The 15304-nt window shown below is 41.9% G+C and overlaps 1 protein-coding gene across 1 annotated transcript; it reads left to right on the top strand.

Annotated features, from left to right (window-relative positions):
* Positions 1–7121: 7121 nt before the first annotated feature.
* On the top strand, positions 7122–15214 carry LOC137278802 (carbohydrate sulfotransferase 15-like). The gene is made up of 8 exons (XM_067811343.1): positions 7122–7214; positions 8916–9166; positions 10196–10484; positions 10767–10871; positions 10993–11149; positions 12774–12945; positions 14049–14196; positions 14825–15214. Exons 1-8 carry the CDS (start codon positions 7187–7189, stop codon positions 15001–15003), a joined length of 1329 nt encoding a protein of 442 aa, XP_067667444.1. The 5' UTR covers positions 7122–7186; the 3' UTR covers positions 15004–15214.
* Positions 15215–15304: the final 90 nt, after the last annotated feature.

The following is a 15304-nucleotide window of genomic DNA, read 5'->3' as shown; positions in this document are numbered from 1 at the left end:
GCTCTAATACTAGATTTGTAGTCGGAATAAGGAATAAGAAGTGGTGTCACAGATTTGTTAAGTGCTGCCTCAGCAGCAAGATCGGCCAGTGTATTCCCAGAAATGCCAAAGTGGCTGGGTAACCAACAGAAGACGATGGTATTGGCCAGTAGCAAGATCACTGTATAGTTCAATAATTTCAATTAAAAGTGGTTGTTTGCAAGAAAGATGCTTAATCGCCTGATGACAATAAAGATAGTCTGAATAGATTATGTATTGTTTATGTTTAGAGTGTCTTTGAATATATTTAAGAGCCGATAATATGGCGTTTGCTTCCGGTGTGAAAACAGAGCTGCTATCCGGCAGTCTAGAAGATATTGTTCTGGATCTAATGAGCGTGGCACAGGCCACTGCTCCACCGTCCTTGGACCCGTCTGTAAAACCCGTCTGTTTGTAATTGTTATATTTGCTTTTTAATTGATGATATTATGCTTATATTGTAATTCGAATTTTTGTGATTTTTTAAATGATGTTAATGTTACGTCACTTTGTGGCCTAACCAATTGCCAAGGAGGAGAAGAAAGAAGACGGGAAGGCGATATACTTTCCAGCACAATGCTGGCGGAATAAATAAATGGTTTAATTTTGTGCCCTAGAGGCGGAACAAAATAAGACTTCTTGTTGTGAAAAGGCTCATAAAGGGGATTGAAGACACTGTTATAGGCAAGGTTAATTTATTAGATTCATGTAAATCCTTGTTACAATCATGAAAATCCATGCTTCCAGGATTTATCATAAGCTTTCTCAAGATCAAACAACGTTCATACAGCATGTTCTTTATTGACAATAGCATTTTTGACAAAGGATTCCAAACGTACCAAATGATCAATAGTACTACGATTTTTTTTCTGAAACTACATTGAATATGTGTTATAAGGTTATTGGTTTCAAGATGCTAAGTTAATCTATTATTCACCATACGTTCCACGGTTTTAAAGACACTGCTAGTTAGAGATATCGCTTAGTAATTCGGCGGATCTGTATTATCTCTGCCAGGTTTTGGTATTGGGACTACAGTGACATTACGCCATATGCATCGAGCTAACGTAGATTAAAAGTATCTGTCTGTTTCAAATACGTTTCCTGCAGATAGAATACTAATGATGCCAGGTCTTTTAACGCATTAAAATAATTTCGATAATCCTCTACAGTTCCACTGTGCTATATTTCTGGAATACATTGTCTCTTGCATGGGCTTATTGGGGATCTACCCAGCACTTTATTTGAGGGCGACAATCTATGTGCCCTGGAATGGGTGTTATCACACACTTCCATTTCTTCCATTGAACCATACTTATTATATAATCCTATCTTATTATCTGACCCCTTCGGAGCTCGATTTGGTTTAGTAGCCTCTGTTTTTGTTTTGTATTGGATTTGGCAGTTTGTTTTTCAATCCCTTTCAGACTGAGCTCGAGGTTGAGTAGACGAATGGATCTGCTGGATAGTACGTGGTGCCGTATTCACTCATGTCAAGTCTGTCTGACAGGAGTGTGATGAAATGATCACTGGTTTAGTAGTGCCGTCTGAAGCTGTTTCAGGTGTTTTGGTGATGGAGTCATTTTTCTGTCTGGACTGTACAATCTTTTTTGCCTCAGCAAAACTGATGCTCTGAGAAAATTTGATTATGTTTATTTCCACGTGCTTTTTCCAAACTGGATATTCTTTTGAAAGAGACGAGCGACGTCCATGATAGTTGGCACATTTTTCTTATCGCTATCACAATTTGTTGTTACATGTGTATTCCTAGCACAGTGAGCACGTGTGACAGACGATGTGCAATTAGTAACAGCATGGCCGTATTTCTGGCAATTGAAGCAGCACAGAGGATCTGGAATGTACGTATATATCAACATTCAGATTTCAGTAACCTGCCTTGATTGACTTAGGGGGCTTTGGAGCCGAAAATGAAAAGAAGTAAGTGTATGTTTGAACTGTCTCATTATTTCTTCGTGATGGAAGCCTTTTGACGTATGTTACTCCTTGGTCTTTCATCTCAGAAACTATGTCGAGCTCAGTCATGTCTGCAAGGAGATGATCGCGGTCTCGGACAATACCTTTGCTCGTGTTCAATGTTCTGTTAGCTGACACCAGAACCGGGACTCCGATAAACACATGAGTTGATAATAAGTTTGTTGCTTGTTGTTTTCTGCAACATTCGATTAACAGTGAACCATTCCTCAAACGCTTGATGCTTTTGTTTTCTCCTACTATCCCAGAGATACCTTTAGAAATGGCAAAGGGCTTTAGCTTGACAGGAGTCTTATCAAGAGTCTCAATAACCAAAAACAGTGGCCAATAATCAACAGATGCAGAGGATCGTTCCTGATCATCATTTTCAAAATATTAATATTGCGGCTGACCTTGAACCAGCGTTTCTAGCGATTTGAAAAATACCGAGCAAAAAAAAAAACTGGTCGGTGTCTCAGCAAGTTTGAATTTTTTTGTCGATTATTTTATTGTAAGATTTATCTGTTTTGTCTCTCATGGCAAGTGTATTCTGCCTAAACCTTGCGAAACTACAGCATAAACACATCTCCCTATTGTGCCTTTGTACGTCGCAACATTCTGTCTCCATTATCTTCCTAACATTAATCACTTGCGAATAACTGTATAAATAATTTTCAGTGGTTCAGGGGTGCATTTTATACCTTATCATATCCTCCGCATCTGGACAAGAACAGTCCACAGGTCACGTAAGTTCACCACAAGTTGAGATCAGTTCAAACACCAGATACACAACAGGAGCAAACTAACTAGGAAGGGTGATTCCGTATAGGAAATGCTCACTAATGCCAAACTTCACCTGTTTTGGGGAACACCTAGTATATGGTATGTAAACAATTGGCCAACATGTCAGAAATAAGAGAACGATCTTGGGATGACCGCAGAGCGTATACACAACACATGCATATGACATGCACTAAGTAAGCGTCAATAGTGAATGTAGAAATGTCACTGATGTGGCCAAACATGGTACATGTCCCTTGTCCCATAGAATACTTTCTCTGTTTACTGGGAAAATCGTCGATTGGTACCTAGTTTGCTCTGAACGTTCTTCAATGTGTGACAGGCCACGTCCAAGCCAATGTCTGAACACTTGACCTTATCGTATAGCACAACATGTTCTCTGGCTTGGGCATCGAGGTGAATGAAATGTTCTGCAGTAGCAAGAATTGCGTAGCCAGATGACCGATGTGGTGTGGACTAGACGAGCAGACGGGGAGGACCATGACAGGTTTGAAATATGACAGGGACATGTAAACGTCAGAGGTGATGGACAGAGTGCATGCATTGATAAGACGAATACGAATCTAACCTAGCAACTAATAATGAAGATAGTGAGTTTAGTTTTAAGCCGCTTTTTGTAACATTTCTCCGGTATTACGGTGATAGACAATAAAAGTGGGACTTTCACACTGTACTTTGGAATCGAACGCAGGCCTCAGGCGAGACGAGCGAACACTTTAACTACTAAGCAGCCCCCCAGCAACAGTAGAGTAATGACACTATCACAAACGTCCCGAATACAAACAGGTATTGTCTCTGAAGAAAAGTAATCCAATATTAAGATTGAGTAATGTTTAGATATGATTACATTTTCTTTGTAACTCGGTTGTTGTAACGAAGAAAAAGGCAGGATATTTTACTTTAAGACAAAACTATCCCTAACTTTGGAACATAGAATAATTATTGGATACTATCACTTTTCACATTCTAAACTATTGTGTTGTCTCACGTGGTCGATGTGTTCAAGTGACAAGTGTTTAACACTGACAAACGGGTGGTCGTTAATAGGTTGTTGAACTCTGTCAAAGTATGAAGTATGACGTATTGGAGTTAACGGTAGAGACAAAGGAAATGTGTCATCTGTCTGCAGGTGCCAGGTGGTAGACAGCTTTGACGTGATGGGCAGGATGTTGCTTGCGATATAGATTATGGATGTGAGGGGGAAGCACCTGCTGCCCAGTGTTGTAGTCGGGCCACAAATCATTTGTCACAGTAGGGAGAAATCCTATAAACCAAATGATATACATCTTTTCAGAAAGAAATACAGATTGTATTGAGTGTGAAGTTGCAAATCGGGAGAACAGAGCAATAAGTAGCAAGAAAGGAATTCCTGTTGAATATGGAGACTGGTCTGAAGATTCCCTGCTGATGACGTCAGGTGACAGAGGACAAAGATAGATTTGTGATGCCATGATCTCTCGACAAATACGGTTGTGGAAGAAAACGCACCTAACTACCATCATGTGTCTTTTTCATATGCTGGGATACATGGTGTAAATCAACTCGAATTTCGTATTTCTAATAAGTGTGGATTTTAAGAAAATATAATATTCTAAGAGAAGTTTCAAAAGATTTTGGTGCTAACGAATTGAAAAATTCTGATAAAAGTAAGAGATTAGGTGGGTATAATTTTTAAGTTTTCGTCTTTTTCTGACGATTATATATTATCATGTCTATGTCGAAGTGTTCCAGTTTTAATGGTGACAAATACTTGAAAAACTGACAAGCTGAAAGCTTCTCAATACGACCCTTGCCAGATTTCGAGAACCATCGAACGTAGCTCATTTAGTCGGAATTTAACATCACATTAGGGTTTATTTAATTCCTGGTGCTTCTCGATGAAAAAAGCAAGTGTGCTAGTGAGATATGTTCTATGAAAACAGGAAAATAGTTCATCATGTTTGAAAATCCCTAGTAGGAAAATTAATATACAGATTTTTCGCTTCCGATATTGTCAAATAATTATGTATATCCATAATCTGCGTGACGTGTGAAATATGAAATGAAATTAAACTACTTTTGTCTGCATCGTGTATCTGTCCGACGATCTCAATAATATCTCTGCGATTCGTTTCAATACGCGTAGGTTGGTTTCAGGTATAAATGAGGTCATATGACGACGTTGCCCGCCGTCAACAACACCACTAGTGTTACTCACATGCACCAAAGTTATTTGACATACTCTGCTTTAGCCGTTCCCCATCTTCAGATGTAGCAGTACCAAATGTCAACGATGAATCGTTCCAATAAATGGAAGGAATGCTCTGCCTGTACAAGAATCCTGTTGAAAAACGTCAATATACTGAACAACAAAAGTTTAGGACTTTTTTGTAACATTCGTATACAAAAGGATGATGTGAGACAAAATACTGAAATCTGGTCCAAAGGTGACATTATGACACACACGAGTGCCATCAAAGTTTGACCGATCGTTGGACTGTTGTGAAAACGAGGGTGGTGCACGTGCATATCGAGTAACCGTGTACAGACACCACAAAGAAGTGTTCAGTTTGAAATATGGGTCGTCGGCCTGGAATGCCAGAAAATCAACGACTACGCGCTGGCCAGCAAGCAAGAGACGTCGCCAGGCACTTCCAAGTGCATTACAGCACAATTATTCGTCTGTGGCAACGAGTCCAACAACCTAACCAATTTGGAGACCCACCAAGGTCAGGCAGGCCTCGTTCTACCACACCATGGGAAGACCGCCACATTGTGACGTCATCACGACGACAATGGTTAAGAAGCTCCCCACGTCTCTCCTAGCTACGGATATACATATTCGCCCCCAGAGAGTCCATGGGCGACTATACACAGCTGTCACAGCTGCCACACGCTCGGTTAACCCGTTTTTGTCATTTGGGACGTTTCACCCCTACCCTACAACGTGTAACGTCAACCTGACGTCCTTCAATTGCACGATCAAATGGTCACCCTATTTCTATGCGTAATGAAATATAGCATCAAGTGTTGCTTGTTGACAATTAAATTCAGTTTCCAAACATGTCCTCAACGTTCAATGTTCAGTATCTATAGAATGAATATCTAATGTTTGACTAACGTTGCTGACGCGGCTGACTCTATCTACTACCATTGAGGCTGACCAGGCTGACCTTGGGAGGCTCACAAGGCTAACTCTCCCTGGTCCCAGGGAGGCTCACAAGGGTAACTCTAGCTGGTCTCAGGGAGACTCACAAGACTGACTCTCCCTGGTCCCAAGGAGGCTCACAAAGCTGACTCTATCCCGTCCCAAGGAGGCTCACAGGGCTGACTCTCCCTGGTCCCAGGGAGGCTGACAAGGCTGACTCTATCCGGGCCAAGGGAGGCTGACCAGGCTGACTCTATCCCGTCCCAAGGAGGCTCACAAGGCTGACTCTATCCGGTCCCAAGGAGGCTCACAAGGCTGACTCTATCCGGTCCCAAGGAGGCTCACAAGGCTAACTCTCCCTGGTCCAAGGGAAGTTCACAAGGCTGACGCTATCCGGTTCCAAGGAGGCTCACAAGGCTGACTCTATCCCGTCCCAGGGAGGCTCACAAGGCTGTCTCTCCCTGGTGCAAGGGACGTTGACAAGGCTGACTCTATCCGGTTCCAAGGGGGTTCACAAGGCTGGCTCTAGCCAGTCCCAGGGAGGCTGACCAGGCTGACTCTATCCCGTCCCAGGGAGGCTGGCAAGGCTGGCTCTATCCGGTCCAAGGGAGGCTCACAATGCTGGCTGACTCTATGCCGTCCCAAGGAGGCTGACAAGGCTGACTCTCCCTGGTCCCAAGGAGACTCACAATGCTGACTCTATCCGGTCCCAAGGAGATACACAATGCTTACTCTCCCTGTTCCCACGAAGGCTCACAATGCTGACTCTATCCGGTCCCATGGAGGCTGACCAGGCTGACTCTATCCCGTCCCAGGGAGGCTCACAAGGCTGGCTCTCCCTGGTCCAAAGGAGGCTCACAAGGCTGACTCTATCCCGTCCCAAGGAGGCTGACAAGGCTGGCGCTATCCGGTCCCAAGGAGGCTGACCAGGCTGACTCCACCCGATGACTTAGAACCCGCTCCATATTTCTGGTGTTGGCGGGATTTTTAAGTATTTGTCTCTGACCTGACACAGTATCTATTCTGTTCATAATCATCTTAGCGTTATGTGACAGTTACAAATGAAGTGTAGAAAGGTATTGTTTGCTGTAAAGATCGTTTTGTCAATGCATCACTGTATTCTCCAACCAGTACAATCTGTCTCCTTCGTCCCTGTATTTTACCATGGTTAATCAATATCCACTTCAAAATTCCCCGCCTCCCATGTTGCGCATTTGTACAAGTATAGTGAATGACACCAGTCCTCGATCGCTGAATATACAACAGTTCATGCCGATTGTAACGCAAGGAAATGAGGGTAGGTGTTTTTTGTAACGTTCGACATTGTAGCAGTTATATTCATGACATTTATCACATAGTAACCTACAGAATAAAAAGTTTGCCATGCTTAAACATATGGATTAATTGCCTATGCAATATGCAATGTTATGCTGTGATCATCCAGATATTTGATTATCTGGACACAAGTAGTAATAGTCGTGAAAAGCAGATATGGAGTTCTGCTTCAAAAATTACCTGAACAAGCATTTCAAAACTTGTTCTAATATAGATGTGTATTTTGAATAACGGTGTCAGATGTTGGCAGCAGTCTCAATGTTCTCATATTCGCGTGTATTTGCTGTACAAACAATAGTGTCAAATATTGACAATAGTTTTGATATGGGTGTGATAGTCTCAATGTCTGTACGAGGCTGTGCACATGTACACATAAGGAACTTATTTAAACCTCACCTTCTTCAGATACCTATAACTCTGCGAAATCAAGCAAATATTCTGCGAAATAAGATATCAGCATTTTGCATCTTGCTGTATAGCATGATCTTTTGTGGAGATATTACATGCAAGTGCAACGTCGTGCAATGCACGTGAAATGTCACCAAAAGTGTTGAAATCAGACTGGAATTAGAAATGACGGGAAGTCCCTTAGACTTGAGTTGGACTCAATACTTCTATCATTTCAAGACTCCTTAACAGACACAGGGCTACCAGTGGTGTAAAAGATCTCTACAGACCTAGCAATTAGAGAGGAAACAGCATTGGTGAGGCATTAAGCGCCCTCACGGGATTCGTGGCACAGTGAAAAGGCAGCACCAGTCACGAAAGGGAGCTGTTTCCAGTAGGACCGTCAGGAATCTGCCGGACGCAGCATGACAGAGCCAGTTAAGCGTCTCCAGTTCGCAAAGCTGCTGAGTGTTATCAAGTCGCTGGAACTTTGGAACATGGCGGAGAGTTCACTTTGAGATGAGAGTCAGTTTTATTGGATGTTGATGATTGTCGTACTCTTGTCTGGAGGCAAAGTCACGCGAGTATGGTTCCCCACAATATCCAAAAGATATTGTCAATCATGGTATGGGGGTCAATCATGGTATGGGGATGCATTTTCTTTGGTTGCAAGGTGCAGCTCATTTCAATTCGTGATAATCTTAATGGGCTTGCTGTGGTGCGTGGTTAGTGTCCCACATTTTCACAATCACCCCCTCTCTAGTCATGAGTCAACATCCCAGTTCAGTTGAGCATCTGTGGGACGCTTTATTGCTCCCTGCTCGACAGACACACCTACCCGTCTAGACTCTCAGTTAATCGACTGCTGCTTTAAAAGAGGAACATGGAATCGCAAGACATTATAAATCATTTGAGTAAACATCTAAGTCTGTCATATCTGTCCACGAAAAGCAAAATCATACTATTTTTGCATGCAATGATGTCATTTCTCAAATCTGTACATCTTAACACAAACCTGATTATGTCATGTTATTCTTGTCCATGTGTCTCCTCAACCTGTTCTTTTCACTAAACAATTCATATGGTCAGAAATACCACAAGACACATTTTATGCACCAGTTCATAAACTTTGCTTAACTAATTTTTAAATGTATTATATACAGGAAGATTCATAAGTCTCCTTATTGTAGCCAATGAAAGAATTCAGTATGGCTCCCGCCATTAATCTGTCAGTATCAGAAACATGTTATAACGCACATTTTACACTTCTTTACAGTCGGGTGTTTCGCAATGAGGAGACGCCAGAACCTGGTAAAATGGAGTATCGCTGCTGTGTGTTTTGTCCTAATGTACCAATGGCTACACTTGCTTTGGAGAGAGGATTCACATCGAGACTTACAAAGAATTCAACATGACCCAACACTCATACTGAAAGGAATAAATACAATGTTTGATAATAAGGTCGAGTTTCTACGAGACGCGTCACACCACATTACTTGGAGGCGTGACATTGATCTCATGATGTTGGTGAGTAATTGCGCCATCAGTGATGAAATCCTTTCTTACATTCAGCTCGATTTCGATGAGAAATTGTTACTTCCTTAATGTGTAGTGGGTCATGGTTTATATATATCACTAACTACAAAAAGTCGTGCAAAAAGTATTCGACAGTTGACGTAATTCCGTAGGCTTACATGTAAATTCCAGTTGCGTATTTATCAAATGGCAACAATCTAGTCAATATGTGTACAGTGCAGGGATCTCCTTCAATATAGCGGCAGATTGGACTGTGCATTGTGGATACATGTGACGTCATTAGTTGAATAATGGTCAGAAAACAGAACTGAAATTACATGTGCTGAAAGTTCAGTGATTCCATGATGCATCATGCTTACATTGTAATCACGAATCACCTGAATGGCCATTCGAAACTCTGGGATCAGTTCATCAGTCATTACAGGTCGCATTTTGCCGCCGGTGGTTTACATGTTATTGACTTGCAGTGTCCACAATGATGAATGTAACCATCACGAGAAAGCGCCTGTTCAGTTTGTAGACCGAGAGTTTTTGTTTTCCGCACGCAGTTTGATAAACCAGAGGGTTGACTTCACCTACCCTCAAGTGTCTAACAAAGACTGCTGCTTAATGTGGATCAATTTCTGATCGGTTTTTGTCGATACCAGCAGTGGCACCTGAACACAAAGCTAATTTAGTCTTGGCCAGAGCTCACAACAGGTGATAAATAGTTCTAAATTAGTTTCATAAACATCATCTATCTTCCTGTCACGCTCAGATGTCAGTATCGATACAGTGTGACATGGTGTGTTCACCATGTACGTTTTGTTACTGTGAGATGATTTATATGTTTTGCATATATGCCTTTGTCAATACAGCCATTTCTATAGGTGGCTTGATATGTGATGTGTTGGCACACAAATGGATCTGCGCTCACTTACCAATACGTATTTTTGTCACTGGTTGTACTTCAACGTAAGACGGTCCCTGAGTTTACAAGTCCGTGCTGATGGCTGCAAAATATCTCTGTATTATCCGTAGCCTCAACTTAAGACGCTCCCTGAGTTCACAAGTCCTTGTTGGTGGGTCCGAGATCTACCGCAAGACAACTGTCCAAGGAGCATGAAATACAATAGAGAAGCGCAAGCCTGGTTCGCGAAGAACCGGAAGTTGACGGGAGAAACAAAACTGCTGCGTTGTCTGCCATACTTTTTCATCATCGGCCAGTGCAAGTGTGGGACGTCTGATTTGTTCGCTAGAATCAACCGTCACCCTGACGTAGCTCTTCATGCCTTGAAGGAGACACAGTGGATACGTCGACTTCAGCTAAGTAACTGTGATTTATTTACACTGTATACTGACAGGAATGGGTGTTATCATGATGATACATTTGTTTGTTTGTTTGTTTGTTTGTTTGGGATATGGTGAGCACGCGAGCATGGATCACATAGGCGAGTCCAGCAGCGGGGTGCGGGGGTGCGCCCGCCCACCTCTCTTGTCCTGAAATTTGGTTAAATGACCGTTTAAACTCTTATGAAAACGAAGTCTTTGTTAGTCCTCAGTGTGATGCCTTCAATTATATATCCGCCAATCTAACATATTTTTTTTTCAGGCAAATCATGTTCGTCCATAGATACATACCTAAATTTGCTGCAGAGGAGTGCCACCTTCATACAGATGAACCATCGAGAGGGCGCTGTCAACCCATACATTATAGGTAACATTCTGATACTCTACAACGAAAACCGTAGAAAAGATAAACGAAAGCGGAGTTTGCAAAACACATGCACTGTTCATATACTCTCTGTCGTGAGTTTGTCTTGTGTTTAATTTTAAAGGTGATGCCACCCCAGCCTATTTTTCATTTAACGAATTTTGGGACATGTTGCCTGGCAACGAAGGATGCAAAGAGCCATGTGTGACAAATCCTGATCTCATCCATCATCTGAACCCTCGAGCTAAACTCATACTGTCTCTCAGGAACCCTACTAAACGGTTGGTAGAATAGAAGGACGGGCACCTGTTTATGATGCCAGCGTATTTTTTTTTATATATATATTTTGTTCTATTTTATTTTGTTTTGTATTTTTTAATACTTGGTATATATATTGCATGTTTGTTTCTTGAAACAAATCTATGTCAGCTAATGAGACGTATGTTCAGCAGTTTAGGTTGAACTGTAACGGTTAGGGTCTTGTAGTATAATGTACGTAGTATAGTATTCCCAGAAATTATTGAGAATCATGTTGCGTCATGTAACTCATTACGTTTATTAACTTCTGGCGTTTTACTTACATAAACATGTTACAACATCATCCTTTTACAGTCTCAGTCTTGTTTAGTACTTTTTTAGACCTCCTCGCTCAGCAATGCATGCCTGAATACGCCTAGGCACACTACCCATCAAAGTTTGTAGGTAATCGTGTGACAGGGTATCCCAATATTGGACCACCTCGGCCTTCATATCTTCAATATTTCTCAGTCCCTTTTGGTTTATTCTGTCCTTCATGACTCCCCACACATTCTCAATTGGGTTTAGGTCTGGGCTGTAACTGAGCCAGTCTAAAATTTGAACATTTTCGCCCGACAACCACTGTTTTGTGTAGCGCGCAGTGTGTTTTGGGTGATTATCATGCTGGAAAATCCAATCATCTTCATACAATGTTTGTGCTGTCGGAAGAAGGTGACCATTTAGAATGTCAACGTATCTTTCTTTTGTCAAGTTCCCCGTGAAAACACACAATGGCGTCACTCCGCGAGCCGATATGCCACCCCACATGTGAAACTTCGGGCTATGTTTTGGTCGCTGGTAGATAGGTTTGACAGTATCTTTGGTCCAAATTTTCACACAATTAGGGAAAAGCCAAACAGAACTTTAATCCGAAAAGAAAACATTATCCCAATCTTGATTTTCATGAGCCCGACACCAGTTTAAACGTTTTTCCTTTTGTGCATCTTTCATCAACGGCGAGGGAATTCCACGTTTTTTCACCCAATTAAGTCTCTGTAATTCCTGCCTAACTGTTTCATTGCATACCTGAGGACGTCCTCTGCTAAACATTTCATTTCTGATGTTCTCGACACTTTTCAGTTTGCCCCTACTCACAATCTGCCCAAGTATTCGGCGATCCACAACACTGAATTTCCTAGGCCGACCTGCCCCTGCTTTGTGCTCTATCCCGGTTCCTGTTTGAATATTCTTCAAAGTTCTGTATACTGTAGACAGAGGAATACCATGTCTACAAGCTAACACTTTAGCATCAGCCTCACCCCTTTCAAAATCATCTAGAATGAGCTTTCTTTTCTCTCTTGCTGTAAATTCTGCCATGTCAACACAGGAAGCCGTCTGCTCAGACAAGGGAGATAACTCTTGACGTAATGAGCTGCCTTCTAAGCCTTCAAGAGTTGTCTCCCTTATATAGTATGCTTAGTGCATAGTGAAAGCCCTTTTTCCAATCTTAGCATCATTAGAAAAAAAAACAAAGATTTTCTCAATAATTTCTGGGAACACTGTAGTTAGCGGTACATGTATTCTGATGGTTTGGTTCGTGGACTGAAAGAATGTATTACGTATGGAGTGTACATGTATTCACGTAAATGTGCTTTCCTTTGTTTGTAGACTGTACTCCTACTATTTCCACAAAGCTGGTTTTACACGGAGAAACGTATCGACAGAAGATTTTCACGACCTGGTTGTAAGAGAGATAAATATATTTGAAGCTTGTCTGACGTCACAATCCCTCCGAAGCTGTTGCTACAACTACACCAACTCCTACTCGCAGACTCACGAGGTTGGTGTGACGGCAGGCATTAGCTGTATGCTCAGACATATACCATTTACAGTCATGCTCTCCTCTCAGAGCCGCTTTTTATGTGTGTTCAAGGGTGTGGTCGTTATTATTCTGTTCAGACAATTGTTGGGAACCGGACTCAGTATTGGGTAAGCAGATCCGGCACCCGTGGTTACCTACAGGCTGTAAGAGTCAGCCCCGCCTCTAACATCTGCAGTGTGTTGGATGTGCTGGTTCAATCCCGGATGGGACTCAACCACAAAAGTACTAGAATTTGTACTATAATAAGAAAGGGTAACCCCAAATATGACATATGTTACTGTTTCTGGATGGCGTATAACAAAAACTAGATGCGTAACGATATAAGATCTCCCCTTTAAATTATCTGGAATAAGCAGGTGCTAAAGATTCAAACCAGTAAAGTGCACCTAGAACCTATTGTCCTGTTCTCACTGATGCATGTTCAACCACCATCGCCACACCCACCATTAGAACCCATTACACCTCACCACCAACTCGACATCAGAGGTGATCATATCATCTAGAATTTCTAGTGGACTGGATTTGGATATTCCGGCAAAATTGCAGCGACCTATGAAAAATCGCGTCTGGACCAGACAATCAACAGTATGAGCATGGATGTACGTAGTAATCGGGATTCGTTGGCATGTGTCGCCCAAGTCAGCAAGCCTGGCCATCGCACCCCATTATCGCCTTTAACGATAAGTATAGGTACCCGAAGACCATCTCTATTCCGGATTCTCATGTGCCGTGTGACCCGGAGTACATGCCTTGACGATCAAGTTATGTTTACCTCCTTTCATGTAACAAGACTGTACTGTTCCTATGACATCAAGAGCATGTGTCAAACAAAGTGACTCACTACTGAACAGAGGTGGCACCTCCAGTCACCTGTCATAGAATCATGCAAAGGCTAAAATTGTTCACTTCATGCAAAACAGGACATATGGGAGAAATTTGATAGAATCTAACATCGGTAATCCAGTAATCTAGGTAAATTGTACAATATATACTTGCTCGCTCACTGACTCTTTCGTTATCAATATTAAACAAATCTAAGAAATAAAACTGTTTTTCCTCAGATTGACCTCCAGCGCGGTATCTACCATGTATTTCTGTCTGACTGGCTGAAAGTGTTTCCCAGAGAGCAGCTCTACGTTCTGAAATTCGAGGAATATTCCATGGATGTTTCACACAACCTGGCAGAAATTTTCAAATTCCTTAAGTTACGTGAGTATACGTACCCGTTTTTCCCCCGCAACAACAAAGTCCGTCCGTGCGTCCGGCATACCTTGTCCGAAACAGATCTCCTATACTATTCGTGATAGGTTAACCAAACCGTTCAAGATTCCTTCACCAAACTTGGCATATAGATATGTTTGGTGATGTACTGGTGCTTTTTGGAAGGTTTGGATATCTGAATAAATATTTGTGTTTCCATTGATCTTTGATCTTGGCACTTCAAACCACAAAACCACGTGTCGCCTTCTCGACATTATGCCGAGTTCTGGAGGGAGCTCACCAATCACAAGAACACATCTTAACACAAGTTTCTACCCACAATCGGGCAATGAAAACAAGCCAAGCTGACGCTTGGATACTTTGCGTGTTACTGCCGAAAACAGCATGACTCAAAAACATACGAGACACTCCCACGTATTCAACTCAGATATTGACTTTGTCTTTTTGTATTTTTTTATCTCAAGAAACACTTACCTTTATCTTGAAGGAGCGGTGGGGTAGCCTAGTGGTTAAAGCGTTCGCTCGTCACGCAGAGGACCCAGTATAGAATCACTATCACGTGAGGGTGAACTTAAGCGTTCACACACGCACTCAGTATAAGCTTTGTTTGTCACAGGAACGCTATCGGACACAGAACTGAAGAACATCGTTGATACCAAGGCTGCCTATCAAAGACGTTACGGCCAGGACGTTGGGGATATGTTGAACAAGACACGAAACCTTCTGGATACGTTTTACAGACCACACAACAAATATCTGTCCGAATTAATGGAACGCCCAGATTTAAACTGGTGAGATGTTGACAGTGACCATGAACCGTATACTTCGAAACTGTTTGTGAAACAAACTGTGATCGGTTAGAAGTGACGCTAATTGTCTTCAGTAAACCTATGACGTGATTTTTCATGAAGGCCTTTCAGGTACCAACCCAATGACCTTATTGTGATTAAATGAGTGCAGCGCAAACCTAAACTCAAAACTAATTTGATTAAATGTATAATTCTCATCAAAGTGTTTTCGTGTGTTTAATGTGCATAGGTCAAACAGTGAACTTCCGTTCACACTCCATGCCAAAACAATTTGTGGAGATTAATGA

This window comes from Haliotis asinina, chromosome 1 (genome assembly GCF_037392515.1).
Source record: "Haliotis asinina isolate JCU_RB_2024 chromosome 1, JCU_Hal_asi_v2, whole genome shotgun sequence".
Taxonomy (NCBI): domain Eukaryota; kingdom Metazoa; phylum Mollusca; class Gastropoda; order Lepetellida; family Haliotidae; genus Haliotis; species Haliotis asinina.
Note: the sequence above shows the minus strand (reverse complement) of the source record. Positions and strands in the feature narration are given on the sequence as shown.